This window comes from Ananas comosus, linkage group 19, assembly GCF_001540865.1.
Source record: "Ananas comosus cultivar F153 linkage group 19, ASM154086v1, whole genome shotgun sequence".
In the NCBI taxonomy this organism is placed as follows: Eukaryota; Viridiplantae; Streptophyta; class Magnoliopsida; order Poales; family Bromeliaceae; genus Ananas; species Ananas comosus.
The window spans coordinates 4,631,780-4,648,918 of record NC_033639.1 but is presented as its reverse complement, the minus strand read 5'-3'; the positions used below and the strand labels follow the sequence as shown (position 1 = coordinate 4,648,918).

General features: G+C 40.9%; 1 protein-coding gene across 4 annotated transcripts in view; it reads right to left on the bottom strand.

Moving 5' to 3' along the window:
- LOC109725075 (dol-P-Man:Man(5)GlcNAc(2)-PP-Dol alpha-1,3-mannosyltransferase) overlaps positions 1–7,053 on the bottom strand; it is a 37,848-nt gene extending 30,795 nt beyond the window's left edge. For 2 of the 4 annotated variants that reach the window (XM_020254133.1, XM_020254136.1), the window contains exons 1-6: positions 6,920–7,053; positions 5,780–5,915; positions 4,189–4,409; positions 4,051–4,085; positions 3,763–3,900; positions 2,217–2,285 (exon numbers count right to left, since the gene is read on the bottom strand). In XM_020254133.1, the coding sequence (XP_020109722.1) occupies positions 2,217–2,285; positions 3,763–3,900; positions 4,051–4,085; positions 4,189–4,327 (381 nt within the window). In that variant the 5' untranslated portion in view covers positions 4,328–4,409; positions 5,780–5,915; positions 6,920–7,053. The remainder of the gene's footprint in view (positions 1–2,216; positions 2,286–3,762; positions 3,901–4,050; positions 4,086–4,188; positions 4,410–5,779; positions 5,916–6,919) is intronic. The other 2 variants (XM_020254134.1, XM_020254135.1) reach the window with 2 other exon arrangements.

Genomic DNA, 17,139 nt, shown 5'->3' with positions numbered 1-17,139 from the left:
GGTATGAAGAACATATAGGTCAACCCAAACTGAACCATTTAATAAAAAGATCAAGTGTCAAAAGCCGAACCCAACCCACTTTTTGAACAAGCGACCCGACAGGACCCATGTAGACCATTTAATAATCTAAAATTTTTTTTGGTGACGTAAAAATTTATTTAAATCTTGAAGAAAAGGTTATGAATATTTAAATAATAAATTATATTATATATGATTAAGATGTGTGTTGTACACAACATAAATCTTAATATACCTCTGTTTATATTTATATATAAAAATTTTAGATTTAATATTAAACAGGTCATTAATGGGTCGAGCAGGTTAACCAAATAAACTTTAGTACGAAGCTGTTTAATAGTCAGGATACGTTGCTCACTCGTTTTTCACCCAAACCTATTTAGGCTAAACCCAAACATGCTAACTTCATATTGGGTCGTCCAGGTTTATATGGGCTGTATGAAGAATTGCCACCCCTAAAGCAAGGATACCTCAACCTAGGGGGTGTAATCTAGGCCGTGTCATGCCGACACCGCCCAGATTTTTTCGAGCCAAATCGGGCCATAAGGTGGTCTAGCTTGGCCAAGATTTGAATCCGTGCCGGGCCCGACTGGACTGCCTTTCATTGGACCATGGCCCAGGCTGTGCCAGGCCGGGCCGGCCCACGTGCCGCCCTACTTGTTTTACACCCCTTCTTCAACCCATTAACTAAACATTTACAATTTATACCGGTGTTCCAACCAAGGATTTAAGTGCCGTGGCATAGGGTCGTGCCGGAAACTTGCCGGCACGGTCCGTGCCGAGCTGTGCCGATGCGTGCCGGTCAAAAAAATTCTTGTGTGCCGACACATAATAGCATGAAATATTTATTTTCTTTAGCAACAAAATATTCTAACTATTTATTATGTCTTTTTATCACATCTTTTGAACTTTATTGAGGAAATTACTTACTAATTTAAAGAATAGAGGGTTTTGAGTTGTGTCATCAGCACGGGGTCTGTATCATGCCGGTATCTTGTTAGCATGGTACGGCACGGTACAGCACGGTGGATATGGCCCGTGCCGACGGGCACTTAAAACCTTGGTTCCAACCAAGTCAAGCACATATACTTCAATATGCAGGTTGTTCCCATACAAATAAAAAGCAATTTATGTCTTCCACGAAGGAGGTCAATGCGCAAGCAAGGCGTGCCTGAAGCTTAATGGGTTTGGATCCAACTAATGGTTTAAAAAACTTGAAAAAAAAAGAAAAACCCCAAAACCTAATCTAACGGGTTCAGAAACACTAAACATCAATCTCTCTGTCCCTCTCTTTCTAGCTCACCTCCGAGGCTTCGTTCCTCCGCTTCTTCCCTCTCCTCGGCACCTCCCGTCAGCTGCCTCCATACTCAGTAATCCAAATCTCTCTGACCATAGATTATTTGACCAGAACATACTCAAGAATCCAAACCTCTCATGACACTTGATGCCTCCGAGTGGCTAAATCTTAGGTGCCAAATAGGCCCTAAAGTTATAACTTATGGATCAAAGATATTCCCATTATTGACTAAGACTAAAACCATGATGTGGTAAAAGTACATAGGAATAACCCCGCTAGTCGGGCTAGGCATGGACTAGGCTTACAGTAGTAGCCAAGGCTGCATGCCTAAATTTGAACCTAGCAATCTAGTTAAAAGAAGACTACGATAAGCCCAAGTCTAGGTGCTTTAACAGTAAGAATTGTCGAGGCCTATGTTGGATTTCTAACAATAACCTATAAGAAATTTATAGCATCCTAATAAATTACAATTTACAAACCAAAAACCAGAAACTCAAATCCTAAAAGTGGTTCTCAATATGAATACCCATATAGGGTTTTTTGAAAATTATACTGTATTAGCAAGAACTTAATTCTACAAATGATAATATAAATTTCAGCAAGTTCGTGATATACAATGATTTATCTAGCTTAAAAGGCTTCTTAAATTAGAAACAAACAGTTGTATAAAAGGTTGGCGTAGATGCTTCTACAGAACTGATAAACTGCAGACTGTACACACTTGATATGTGCTGAAATTACTGTTGAAGGCATCATGATCTTACAAAAAAGGAATATCATATTTCAGATGTATCTTTTCATACCTATTAAATTACTAATAATTCATATAGCATTTTAAATCAACAAAAAACTTCCAATAAAACAAACAAATTCTGTAAGAGTTCCCCAGATGTTTCCATACCACATCAGTCTTCAAGTATATGAAGAAAACAATGCCCAGATTAACAATGTACAAAATGCCAAACAAAACCTGCAAGTACACAAGTAAAATCACAAAGTGAGACCTGATGATATAATAAAAATTTGACAAAGGAAAGCATAATATGACATTCTGACCAAGAAAATACCCAGCTGATGAAATAACCTATTCCAACTATTCCAATACAGAGGACACTTACAAAACTAAAAGAAAAAGAAAAAGCGAAATATCTATGCAAATTTTATATTCCATTAGACTTGATACTTGAATCTGCTTAAGCAGCATGTAATAGAAAAGACAAGTAACATTAATACTCCATCATTATTATAAAAACTAGTATACATCAAACAAGCATGCATTGGATAACAACAATTCAGCTATATATCTTAAATAAAACATAGTCTCAACAAAAAAAACTGAATTAAATGTCTAAGAAATCAAAATGCACATGTGAAGAATATAAATGGATATATTTCACCAAAGTTTACAGAAAAACTATATTATACAAAAACTTGAGTCTTAAAAAGCAGCCTTAGAAAGTAAATCCACATAAACAAAAGTAATTCTAATGTTAATTGCTTGGAAAATTACATCAAATGAACTACAATCTCAGTAAGATGTTTACAAATGCAAGAAGAAGAAAAATTTAGAATCTTTATGTCAGCTTCATAATTAGATAAGATGCAAAATTCTATTTTTCAGATGATTCCCTTATTACATGGGTGCCGTCAACATCAACTAAGCACCATGACTCAAATGACCAAAGCGGTTTTTCTAAGTCCACATTGTTCTTGAATTTGACAAGTCATATCGAGCATCTTGAAACAAATTGCTCCAATCAGCAGTTCAACATTACAAACTTTCTAAAATCAATGTAGATGAACAAGCAACAAATGTTCAAGCATTGTTTTGGCAACAACCTGAAATGAACTTCAGGACCCAGAAGCAAAAGCTCCAATTCAAAAAGCTAATGAGAAAATTTTGTTGAAAAAATTATTTATATATTTTCAAATTGCTCTAACTAAACAACATTTCTAGAAAAGCTCTAAGCAGGCCAAATAGGCAGAAAATTTTCCGTCAGTGCAAGCCAAATGATTTCCAACTGAGTTGAATAGATCCACACTAATTTTTAATATCCAAGTTATGCTTCTTCTTCATGTTGATTCATCAAGAAGATTGGTAAGGTCACATTTATAGTCACAGCAATCTCCATCATACTTGTTAATACAATAATTAATTCTAAGTTGCATCTCTTGAATGTTGAATAGAATGACTACCTAAATTGGCCGCCTATTTCTCAGCAGGTGACAATCATAACTCTCTAGTTAGGCCATCCAATAATCATCTCCCCTTCCGACTAAATCAACAATAGCGTTAGCGATAAACATCATGATAGCGTAGATAACCAAAGACGTAATGCAGCATTCACAAGTAGTTAACTATGATGAATACTATCAACATAACCTCAAGCTCCGGACAACAAAAAAATTTCTCAAGGAAAAATAATTCAACAACATTAGGTTCATACCTGAGCAAGATAGACCTGACCACCAGTTATAAACTGGATAATGGAGTATACATAGAGAAATCCAGCTGGATATACCAAAGGCCCTGTGTCCCCTTTTAGATTAGTGTAGTCCCTCTCTCCGTCAAGAAACCCCTCTACCTGCCCTTCACCACGAAAAGGAAAAGAAAAACAGAGAAAAAGAAAAAATATGAAAATGGTAAAAAATATATATATATTCTATGCATCAAAATTATTAAAATTTGTTAAAGAAGAAAAATGAAGCCAAGTTTGGATTTGAAGAATCTTCACCTGGGACATATATGCATCCCAATCTATCTTCGTATCTAAATTAAGATCCGATGGAAAAAGAAACCAACATCAGAACAAAAAACAAAACAAACAAAAATAAAAAGTTGGAAAGAGAGGATGAGGGAGAGACTTGCTTACATGGGACATAGGAGATGATTAGGGCAACTAAGATGGCATCGAAGAGCAGCAAGATAAAAGCAAAGAGTGGCTTAGAAATTTTATAGCTGTCGAGGACATTGGGAAGGCTTTCCCTCATAGATCTGATTTCCCTAGACATTGGGAAGGTTTACCCTCTCTTGCTTTCCTCAGGATTCACCTCCAGGTACCCAAAAAAAAACAATGTTTACAACAACTAGTTCCTGTGATTTGGAGAAGTTATTATTAGTTTGTGGGTCACTAATTCAATAATTCTCTAACTGGTTGAGCCAGTAATATCTATATTAATTAATTAATTAATTAATTATATGAATCCTCAGTTTTAATACAGGTGGCAACGAGGGCAGAGGCAAAGGCGCGGGTCCGAGCCGGCGCGGGCTTGCGCTGGGCCCAATGCGGGGGGCCTAGCCGGGGGAGAGAGGAGGAGCGTTTTTTTCTCCCCTCTCTCTTCATTTTTTTTCTCTTCATTTTTTTTTCTTTCTCTCATCAATTTTTTTCCTCTCTTAAATTTTTTTATCCCTCTCTCTTCAAATAATTTTTTTCCCTCTCTCTTCAATTTCTCTCTTCAACTTTTTTTCCGTCTCTTCAATTTTTTTCCCCCCTCTCTTCAATTTTTTTCCTCTCTTATCAATTTTTTTCTCCATCTCTCTTCAATTTTTTCCCCTCTCTTCAATTTTTTTCCCTCTCTTCAATTTTTTCCTTCTCTCTTCATTTTTTTCTCTCTTTATATATGGAGAAGAAGATTTATCAATTTTTTAAGTCCAATTTAGCTTTTTATTTATTATTATATAAAAATTTAAAATATATAAATAATTTTAAAATAGTTTAGACTGTTTGTAAAATATAAATTTTAATTTTATACTGTTGAGTATTTAGATATGGATTGTACAGTAAAAAATAAAAAAAATTTGATGGCATTTCAGTTAATTTTATATTTTATAAAATTTAGTTGCAAGAATCACATAAAATATACTACCTAAATCTATAGAGCTAAACGATGCATTCAAATTCTTAAAGTCAAAGTACCATCGACTGACTCAAATCTAATACATCGAAAAGCGATGCACTCAAATTTTTAAAGTCAAAATACCATCCACCGACTCAAATCTAATATATCGAAAAATTGGATGATCAAAATAAAATTTTGAAAGATTGGACTTTAAAAAAATTATAGAATCATTTCAACCAAGGACGTGACAACTTGCTTTGTCAAAAACATTTAAAATTAAATATTTAAAATTTAAAATTGACTGGGTTTAGGGTATATCCTAAATTTTTCTATGATATATTTTGATATTTTTATCCAACTTATATTATACTGTTATGATTTTTGGAGGGACATATTAATGATGGCAAAATTAAAAATATAAACAGTTGAAAATATTATGTTGTTATGGTTTATCCCTAAATCTGTAGAGCTATTATTCTTCTATTTTTATTGCAGCAATAGTTACTTATTTTTCAGTTGCTTTTTTTTGTGTATAATTTTTTGTTGGAACAAATACCGCACAGAAAATCTGATTATGATTAAAATCTAACTAATTTTATGATAAAATAAATAAATCAAACTTACAAATAGACGCAAATATTCCAATAAAGATTTGATCTTATCCGGAAGCGTGCGAGGCACTGCCCTAAGGCGTATTCCCGTCCATACGTGCGGGATGAACTGAAAATAACACCTCAAGGTAAGACCGAAATTCCTCCTCCTGCAAGCACGATCGTGAAAGAGGTTGACGAAGACTCTTTCAACATCCAGTGGATAAGGAGAATATTCAAAAATAAATGATCAAAGACTGAATCGATAGGGATTAACCAATAATCAAATATCTTTTCTACCTGCCCTATCTAGAGCAAGGAGAAAAAGAAATGGCATAAAAGGAAAGAGAATTTCGCGCTCTTTCTCGTTACGAGAAAGAAGCGGAACCCGCGCAACGGAACGAGATTCCGTTTGGTGAAAGAAACGGAACGGAAAAAATATCTCGTTGGTTTCTTTCTCACTAAGAAAGAAAATAAAATAAATAAATAAATATAATAAATAATAAATAATAAATAATAAATATCAATAAATATTAAATGAATAATTCAAAATTCAAATAGAATAAAATTCAAACTGTAAAATTGAGTTTTTCACCAACAATTTTTTGACTCTTTTTTGTTATTTTTTATTTTATTTATGTATTTATTTCTACGGAATCATCCCGCCGCAATGTGCGGGTCCTTCACTAGTCAGCATAATATCATAAGTAATTATTTGTTATTATTTTAAAAATAAAAGATTATGTAATTCTATTTGGTCTTACAAATAGAAAATACTAGAAAACCTGTGACAACTATCTGAAAACGCCCAAGGGACACCAAAGCACAAAGGGTTGTCAGAGCCTAGGCGGAAGGCGTAAGGTATAGGCACGCGCCCGAGCAAGGTGAAGTGCATATTTCCATAAAATTTTAAAATAAACAAGAAATTCTAACAATTGTTAAATGGCACTAAAGGCTCTTAAATCATATTATCACAATAAACATTTTCGTAAGTAACCAAATAATCATGTTTTCAGGAGAAAGAAAAATGAAGAGAAGAAAAGAAACCAGCATTAAAAGACAAATTGAAAGACAAAGTAAACCCCATTTTATTCTACTCCCCATGATATGCAAGAGAGAGAGAGAGAGAGAGAGAGAGAGAGAGAGAGAGAGAGAGAGGGGGAGAGATGAAGACCTCTGTGGAGGAAGATGGCCGCAGGGGAGGGGCAGAGCTTCGGAGCGAGGAGCGGAGATGCGAACCAGCATACGGGCGGAACGAGCGTAGGAGCGGAGCTGCGGAAGAGCCGAGGAGCGCAGGCGACGTCGGAGGGAGGAAGCGGAGGCGAACGGGAGAGAGAGGGAGAGGGAGAGGGAGAAAGGGCGATCGTGGTTTAGGGCTCTCAACGGACTTTTTATTCAATTAACAATTCATAATTAACAAAAAAAAAAAAACCTGTAAAAAATTATTTGAATAAGTAATTCCATTCTGTCCAACTTAGTAGTACGATAAAAATAATAGGGTTGCATGTAGCTCTCCCTAAGCATATCGAATAGTAGATATATTTTAAAAAATTTAATTATTTTTATTTTATATACTTACAAAAATTTTAATATTTTCAAATATACTCCTGGTGTTAGGACTATTAAAAAAAATATAGTTAATCATGAATAAAATACTTAACCTTAATTAGTGGATGAGTTAAATTGATTTTTTAACCCTTTATATTATTGGATGAAATATTTTTGAAGATAACATTTCTATATAATTTTAACAATTGAGACCTTGGAGAGATATATTTGTAAGGGCGAAAATGTCATTTTATTTATCTGCTATTAAAAAATAAATGATGCTCTAACAGGAATAAACCAAGGGGCAAATATGAATATTACTGGACTTTTGCAGGAATAAAAATAAAAATGTTGAATTTTGCAGAGATATATTTATTATTCTATATATTTATAGGGAGCTATATGTAATTAACCCAAAAAAATAATTGGAAGACGGCCAATCGTTTAGTGTCTTTAATAAATTTAGAAGGCAGTGAATCATTTACTATCTTTCCGTTAATAAGAAAAATAGTAGATGATTTATCATTTCTTTCTATTTTATATGTATAATCCTAACAAAACGGTGAATGATTTACCACTTTCTAAAGGCACTAAATGATTTATTGTATTCCTCACTTTTGTCCAATATGGCATTGAATTGACATAAAATAGTTAGTTGGCCAAATAAAATTTTAAAATGGTCATTTAGCAAATTAGAAATTTTTATTTGGTTATTGTAAAAAAAGTGTAACATACTGGATCTTATCAAGTGGGCAAGGTCACAGTAGAAATGGTTGGCCAATACGTCCATAGAATGTTGAACTGAGTTGGAGTCCTTTTGACGTGAAATTGACGAAAAATGGTCTAGGGATCTAATTCTTATGAAAACTAAATTTTCAAGGTGATTCAAACGCCTAAAAGGTGATTAGGTGCCCAAAACCGATGAGCAAGCATTGATGTTAATTCAGAGCCTAGAATCGAATGCTCGAAAGTACTGTAGCAACTCAGATCTATGTTGGTATTGATTTGACTATAGCAGTGACATGTGCATAGTGGCTCACGAGAGATTCGGATATAGGATCCAATGCCCAAATGTGACCAAGCAGGCTTCTGTCCTGGTGCCCGAATGGAAGAAAAGGCGCATCTCCATGGATTTGAATGCCTGAATGATTAGTTCTGGGCACCTGAAAAGTCACTATTGGGCAGAGATAAGTTATTTTTTATTTCTAAGGGCTTCTATGATTTTTTTCACTGCCTATATATAGCCCAAAGATGAGTTCCTTTTACTCATTTCTCTCACTCCTTCCACCTTAGACCTTCCCTAACGCATATTCTTTTTTCTCTTCCCTTGAACAGTGAGCTCCATTAGAGAAGCTTGGATTAGAGTCTCCTCTACGATGGTGCTATGAAGGATAGTGGGCTCTTGCGTCTAAGAAATAAGAGGACCTGAAGAGCATCGTAGTGACCTACTGTCACGCCCCGGGGCCGATTTTGAAAGCCTTTTATTAATGAATATCAATTTTGAAATCAGAGTTGCGGAAAACATGCCCTTTTTTTTCAACCTGGCCCACGTGACGTACAAACCCGCCACAAATACAAAGTTCCTCTGTCCACACGGACAGAGTCTCCTGTGTATTTACACGGCGTACCAACCATATATCAGGCTCTCAACCACAACTTACATTTACCAATCAACAACCAATTTATGCCATGCATTTTCATACAGCTAACAATCATTAAAGATGATGCATGCCTCTAAACACTCCTTAGGCGCTGGATGATGTAATACACAATATAACATACATCCTATTTAAAAATGCTCCCCACCCGGAAGCTTCATTTTTAAACTATATTCAATCATCCACAAAAACCATTCGAAAACCTTTTTAAAATTATTTCCCACTCGGAAACTCTATTTTGAAAACCAGCTACATCGAGGGTTAGAAAACCACGATGCGTAAATCCATAAATACAAGAACTAAATATCAATAAAACTAAATCCACGGATCCACAAATCTCTAATCTCATGCATCAGTAAATCATCAAGTTAAACATGTTCACAAACATTCAAACATCAGTAATAATCATCTAACTGAACTATTCATTTATTTAAAATACTAGAAGCGGAATAAAGATAACCTGGGTGACGGTCGCTACTGCCGGTGAAGAACCTCTCGGGCACTCAGTACAGATGTGGCCCTCCTGGCCACACTAGTAGCACCTGCCCACCCGCTGCGGACACTGCGGTGGGTGATAAGGGCCACCGCATATCACATACTGGGAGGGCCGGCGACGATCAGGTCCTTCTCGATGCGCCGCTGAGCCGCGTCCACGCTGCTGGCTCCTAGGGTGCTTCGGCGGTTTCCTAGAGTGCGTCTGGCTCGCACCCTCTGCCGCAGGCCTCTTGGCCTTACCTTTGTCCATCACCTCTCGCCGCTCCTGGACGTCTGTCGCGCCGCTCTCCACTTTGAGCACGCGATCCACCACCTCCCGGTAGGTTTGGAGGTTAGAGGATTGCACGAACCGGAAAATCGACGGTCATAACCTTCGCTCGAAAATGCGGCCTTGTCCTCGTCGTCCCGCACGACGAAATGCACGCAGTGAAGAAGCCGAGAAAACTCCCGCTTGTACTCGGCTACAGTCCGGTCTTCCTAGCGCAAGTTGCGCAAATCCTGCTCCATCTTCCTCTTGACGCTGGTCAGGAAGTAATGTGCCAAAAAAAGCTCCTTGAACCTCTTCCAAGTAATAGCCGCCAAATCAGTGCTGGGATTCTCCTGGAGATCCAACCACCAGCGGTAGGCCTCGCCGTCCAAATAGTGTGTGGCGAGCCAAACCCGATCTCTCTCCTCCACGAAGGTGTCGCAGAAGAGCTTCTCCATATGCATCAACCACTTTTCCACGATCCAATGGTCGACCTTCTCTCCATCAAAGATCCGAGGAATGCACCTCCTGAACTCGTTGAGGCGCTCCATGAGTCGGTCCCGCTCTGCCCCCTCGACCACAGTAGGGAAAGCTGCTCCAATCGGGGGCCTCTGCACAGGAGGTACCGCGACGGCCTCCTCCTGAGGCGCGGCCACAGGCACTGCTCGCGAAGAACTGGGCGCGGGGCACGGCGCTCTCAGCGCGACGTCCACAACTGGTGTTGGCGGTGTAGGGGCCTGAGTCTCCCGAGCAGTAGCCTGCTGAAGTAGGAGATCCTCCAAGCGCTTCATCCGCGCCTCCTGTCGGCGCATTGTCTTCGTCTGTTATGCCACCATATCAGTGAGGGTTGCAAGCTGGCCCCTCAACTCTCAAACCTCGCCGGATCCGGAAGTAGCGGAAGTCTCGACCTCCTCAAGGTGTGCCGCATTATCCGCTCCGGCAGATTGGGAGTGAGTGATCGCGATCTCACTACAACATCATAAAAGCGTAAGTTAGTAACCCGCGCTATCGTATCCCCGCTCAAGTAGGTAATACCCAAAATCATGCGAAAGTAAGGAAGTGTGCTTCACCACTAACTCCCGATGTTACGTTGTCGGCCGCCAACGTAACCCTCCGCGAAATTAGGAGCTATACACTTCAATTTAACTCCACTTTCTAGAGTTATCCAAAATACCGAATCACGATACTTTCGCTTACAAGTCAAATAGACCTCGTCTCTCACGAACCTATTCCCTATAGTCTAACCGGCCTAAGGTTTGCTAGGTCTACTAAGACTGAACACTAGGCTCTGATACCAAACTAATCTGTCACGCCCCGGGACCTAGCGGAAGCCCGCGCGGCGCGTGTCCAGACCCACCATATGTCTAAAACATATAAGGTGTCTAAAACAAAACGATAAATAAAGTAGTAGAACAAAGAGGATCTAATGATATCAGAGCAAAGTAAATAATTAAGTTCTACAACAGAGGGATAAGTATAAAACTGAAATCCACTAATAAAGCCAAAAAGTAGTACAATGAAAATCCCAAAGATAAAAGCGAAACATAAGGAGTACATAGGTGGTCTCTCTATACATAGTACTCAAAATCTCTCTCTCTCACAACAACAAAAGAAAGAAAGAAGGAACAACCACCTAGGAGCGAAACAAGCTCCTCTCTATCTAGCTAGGCGACACCCTTGCCGCAATCTCGTGCCTCCGCCGGTGCCGAAGGCTCTGAAAGAAATCATAAAACAGAGAGCGTGAGAACTATTAAATAATAGTTCCCAGTGGGCAATTACTGACTTCAGTGAAATGCGCCACTAGACCCAAAAGCTACAAAAGAGGGTCAGTACAAGTATAAACAAAAGCGAAATAATGAACAAGTATGTAACCATAAGTACTATTCTACCATGATATCTCTACTTAGCATGAACTGCATAAGTAATAAAACAACTACAACAAGTATGTACATGAGTGTGACTAACATGTATAAGCATGAGTATGCAACCAACACGATGTCCTCGATGTAAATAGTAAAGATGTAATTATTTACTATTCTAGTCAATGTCCACTTGTCACTTTAACTATTAAAAGTTTAATCTTATAAGACCCACCCGAAGGCTGTCTGGCATGAAGACCCACCCGAAGGCTGTCTGGCCTGTAAGACCCACCCGTAGGCTGTCTGGCCGGTGCCGTACCTAATAGCCCCGTGGTAGTCAATATCCCCACTCTAGGAATGAGCCTTTTCCATGGCAATCCACTTCGGCGCCCAATCCCGCACGGCGAATATGTATCGCGATGGCTAACTCCGGAGTGCCGGCTTATAGGGAGCGATCCTCACAAGCATGTGCGAATGAGCACAATGGCAAGCATGCGTATAAGTCTGTCTCAAGTCTCAAGTCCTGATGTCTAAAAATATGGAATATATCGAATGTCACAAAGGCCTATCGCTATGTCATTATGTCTCTAACATAGAATATAGTCAATGCCCAATGGCCTATCACTATGTCTCTATATTGCATTTCATAGTTTACTAGTTTCAAGTACCCCTTTATGACACTTTTGTTCAACGAGTCCAAGCATGATAATTATGTTCATGAATACATAATTCTAATCATTTCTAGCATAAGGGACATGTTCTTAACTTGCAAAGATGCACACCTTTCACATGCATGCAGTCTACACATATAACTCTACTATATAGAGTGTTATTCATCTTACACATAGCACATGTATTTCAAAGGCTCTAAAATTCACATAAATCCAATTTAACATGAATATGAAATCAAATTGACGTTACGACAAGCATAGAATACTTAGGGGCCATTTCGCCCCGATTTCATGAAGTTAAACCCACCGTAGATACCGAAACCCTTCGTAGGCTGCGACGAAGGTGTCCACTAGCCTCCTAGCACCCTAAAGATGTAGGAACATGGGTTAAACGAACCTTTCAATTAACCCTATACTCAATCATTATCTACCTCAAGCTATGGTGGAGAAAAACTCACCTCGGTGAAGAAATCCTCAAATAAAGCTCAAATGGATGCCAAATTCCATCCAAAGCAACCTAATGTAAGGTTCTAATCTCATTAGATTAGCCCCAAAAGCCACCAAACAAAAAGCCCCAAAATAAACCCTAAAATCCAAATCTAGGGTTTCATCTCCCAAAATCCACCAAAAATAGATCTAGAGAGGAGAAACAAGCAACTAACCTTCTTAGTAGCTCCAAACCAAGCTCAAAATGCTCTAGGGTTAAAGATTGACCCTCTATCAAGCTCCTAGCCCAAGCTCCAAGCCTCCAATTGTGAGCAAAGGGAAAGGAAGATGCTCCAAAGCCCCAAGATCTTGCTCTCCTCCAACTCCTTTTTCTTCCTCTTCTTCTCCTTCTCTTTCTCTCTCTAAGGTGCAAAGGAGAGTGTGAAATGAGGGAGGGAGAGAGGTGAAATGGCCATATAGGTCATCTATTGTAACAAAATCCAGAAAAGCCCCTGAACAATGCATCTAGCGCATTACCTGAACTGGGCAATTTTCGGACTGAGGGACCGATCTCCCCGACCTGGGACCGGTCTCTCGGCCTGCCCCGAAAATCCAACGTTCGAAAACCGGTCTCTCCCCGCATGGGACCGGTCTCTCCCCGCGTAGTCGCGCTCGGGGACCGGTCTCATCCGCCAGGGACCGGTTGCCTCAAGTCCTGCCGTAGCACTGTTCTGAGAGGACCGGTCTCTCCTATAAGGGACCGGTCCCCGAGAGTGAAAACTCTCAGGACAAAGCCAAAACTCCAGGAATCGAACTTTTAGGTCGGAATACCATCTATGACCTTCCACCAAGTGTGGAAAAGTTCGGAATCCAACCAAACACTCGAACCTTGCAATTTGCAAAGGTCCAGTGTGCTACAATTTCTTGGGCATGTAATTTCCGAGGGTGGAGTTTTCATTGACCCGAGAAAAATTGAAGCAATCAAGGATTGGCCGCGCCCGACGAATGTCACGGAAGTCCGAAGCTTTGTGGGCTTAGCGGGCTATTATAGACGATTCATGGAGGGTTTCTCGAAGATCGTAATTCTACATACCTGTCTGACGGCACCAAGTTCGTGTGGAACGATGAGTGTGACCGGAGTTTCCAAGAGTTGAAAGAGAGATTAACTTCAACTCCGGTGCTCGCTTTGCCGATGCAGGGTGATGACTTTGTGGTGTATAGCGACGCGTCCTATTCGGGTTTGGAGTGTGTTTTGATGCAAAGCGAGAAGGTAATCGCATATGCGTCCCATCAGTTGAAAAGCTACGAGAAGAACTACCCTATCCACAACTTGGAGTTAGCCGCGGTGGTATTTGCTCTCAAGTTGTGGAGGCATTATTTGTATGGCGCGCGTTGCGAGATATACACGGACCACAAGAGTCTGAAGTATCTGTTTACACAGAAGGAGCTGAACATGCGGCAGCGGCGGTGGCTAGAGCTACTAAAGGATTATGATGTTACAATCCTTTACCACCCCGGGAAGGCGAATGTAGTTGCCGATGCCCTTAGCAGAAAGTTAGTAGAAAACCTCGGGCAGAAAGTCACGACTCAGGGTCCTCTGTGCAGAGAGATGAAGCGATTGGATCTCGAGATAGTGACTCCGGGGGTTCCGGCTATGTTATCGGCTCTCGTTGTCCAACCGACCTCGTTGGAGAGGATCAAGAATTTGCAACCCGCGGACCCAGGTCTCCAAAAGGTGCGGCGCGGCATCGAGGGTGGACGTGGTGGCGATTTCGGCATAGACGCCGACGGTGCACTTCGGTTTCGTAACCGTTGGTGCATACCGGAGAACGAGGAAGTCCGAAAGTTGATTTTGCAAGAGGCTCATTGGGCTCCCTATAGTATCCACCGGGGCGGCACCAAGATGTACCCGGATCTAAAGATGCAGTACTGGTGGCCGGGGATGAAAGCGGACATTGGGCGCTATGTAGCGCAATATCTGGTGTGTCAGCAAGTTAAGGCTGAGCGCCGATTTTCAGCAGGGAAGCTTCAGAGCCTGCATATTCCTGTTTGGAAGTGGGACGACATAGCTATAGATTTCGTGGTCGGATTGCCCCATTCGTCGGGTGGCCACGATGCGATTTGGGTGATTGTGGACCGCATGACCAAGTCAGCACATTTTCTGCCGATCCACATTACCTGGTCAGGTGATAAGTTGGCGCAGGTATACCTTGATGAAGTAGTGAGGTTTCACGGGGTTCCGAAGTCAATTGTATCGGATCGAGACCCCCGATTCACTTCACATTTTTGGAAGAACCTGCAAGAGGCACTTGGCACACGGCTCGATTTTAGTACCGCGTTCCATCCTCAGACAGATGGGCAGTCAGAGAGAACCATTCAGATTCTGGAGGATATGCTGCGGGCGTGTGTCATTGACTATAAGGGTAGTTGGGCGGATTACTTACCGATGGCCGAGTTCGCCTACAATAACAGTTACCAAGCCAGTATCGAAATGGCACCGTTCGAGGTCCTTTATGGACGAAAGTGCCGATCTCTTGTACACTGGGGTGATGTAGGCGAGCGGGCGTTGTTAGGCCTCGATATTTTGCGAGAGGCAGAAGAGAAAGTTCGCCTCGCTCGTCAAAGATTGTTCACGGCGCAATCTAGACAACAGAGTTATGCCGATAAGCGCCATCGGGATATAGAATATGCGGTTGGAGACCACGTATTCCTGAAGGTTTCACCTATGAGGGGTGTAAAGCGGTTTGGGGTTCGAGGGAAGTTGAGTCCTCGGTACATTGGACCTTACGAAGTGTTGGAAAGCATTGGAGCGGTGGCTTACCGGCTCGCGTTGCCGCCACAGCTGGCGGATGTTCATAGTGTATTTCACGTATCCAACCTTCGCAAGTATATCCACAACCCCAAGCACGCGATGCTATACGAACAGCCAAAACATCACGAAGATCTGAGCTATGAGGAGTTCCCAGTGTCAATTATTGCGCGAGAGGTGCGCAAATTGCAAAATCGCAAGATTTCTTATGTCAAAGTCCGGTGGAGCAATCACGATGATCGTGAAGCCACTTGGGAGCTCGAGAGCGAGATGAAAACACATCATCCTCACCTCTTTGAAGAATAAGGTATGAGTTTGAATTAAGTTAAAGAATTTGAGTCCGCTTCGAGGACGAAACTCCTTTTTTGGAGGGGAGGATGTAAGGAAGTGAATTCTCGAAATCCGAGAGTTGATCTTCGTTCAGAATCGACAAATTGTCGAGTGGATGTGCTTTGGAAAAGCCGAAGAGGTTAAAAATGCGAAAAGTGCATTCCAACGGACCTCGGAGAGCAAGATTGTGAAAATCTGCAACTTTGCAGATTTTGCTCTTGGGGACCGGTCCCTGGTGAGAGGGACTGGTTCCCGTAAGCTTGGTTGCGACAGAAAAATCTCTGCGCGCGATATTTGCTCTCGGGGACCGATCTCTGGTGGACAGACCGGTCTCCCGGGGACCGATCTCTGGTGGACAGACCAGTCCCCGTGCGCGTGGAAATTGGCAGATAGCTTCTACCCAGGAGAGGTGCTCATGGGGACCGGTCCCTCTAGGGACAGACCGGTCCCCGTAGCCCGAAAATGTCCAGTTTGGGCAGGCCAAGAGAGGCAAAGTGGAGGGGTTTATTAGCAATTGTTACATGAGTTGGGGGGGGTATAGAGAGAAATGAGCTCTCTTTCTCCTTCATTTCTCTCCCAAAATATAACCCTAGCTCCCTTTCTCTCTCTAAACTCTCTTTTTCTCTCTCTAGAAGGTGAAGAAGGAGGAGGATTTGGTGGAGGAGCAAGCTAGGAGAAGGATCTTGGCATCTTCTTCTTCCTCTCCACCATTGGAGCTTGCTATAGAGGTAAGCTCATGAGAGCTTTCATGGTAGAACCATTTTGATGGGTTTTTATCTTTTAGAATTGGTTCCATTGGATCTTTTTGATGCCAAATTGAAGCTTTATACTTGAATCTTGAAGCTAGAAGGGGATTCTTGCTTTGGTTGAAACCTAGGGCTCCAAATTGGGGTTTTTGAAAATAGAAGGTTTTGATCTAAATTGATCATGTGTTAACCTAATTGCTAGGTGTCTAAATGCGTGGGAAGCGACGGATTGAGCATTCGTCGAGCGGGTGCAAAGATATAGCCGAAACAAGTGTTTGTGGCTTCGTGTTGACCCGAAGAGTAAAAGCGGCGACTAAGGATCGCGAAATCGAGTACCTAGCATCGCGACACTATCCAAGAGGTGGGGTTATCTCTACGTTGATTACACTCCATAAATAGCATCATGCATGGTAGGGTGTTTAGATGTTACTTTACTACTCTTGCATGTTCCTTTGTAATGCGGCATAGTAGGCTTGGCATGTGAACTTAGGAATGCATAAGAATGAGCTTTGTGACATAGAACCCTATAGAGATAAGTTAAACAATAACTTGATATTGCATAGATGAGTATAATAATATATGACTAGAATAGTCGAGACATTGCA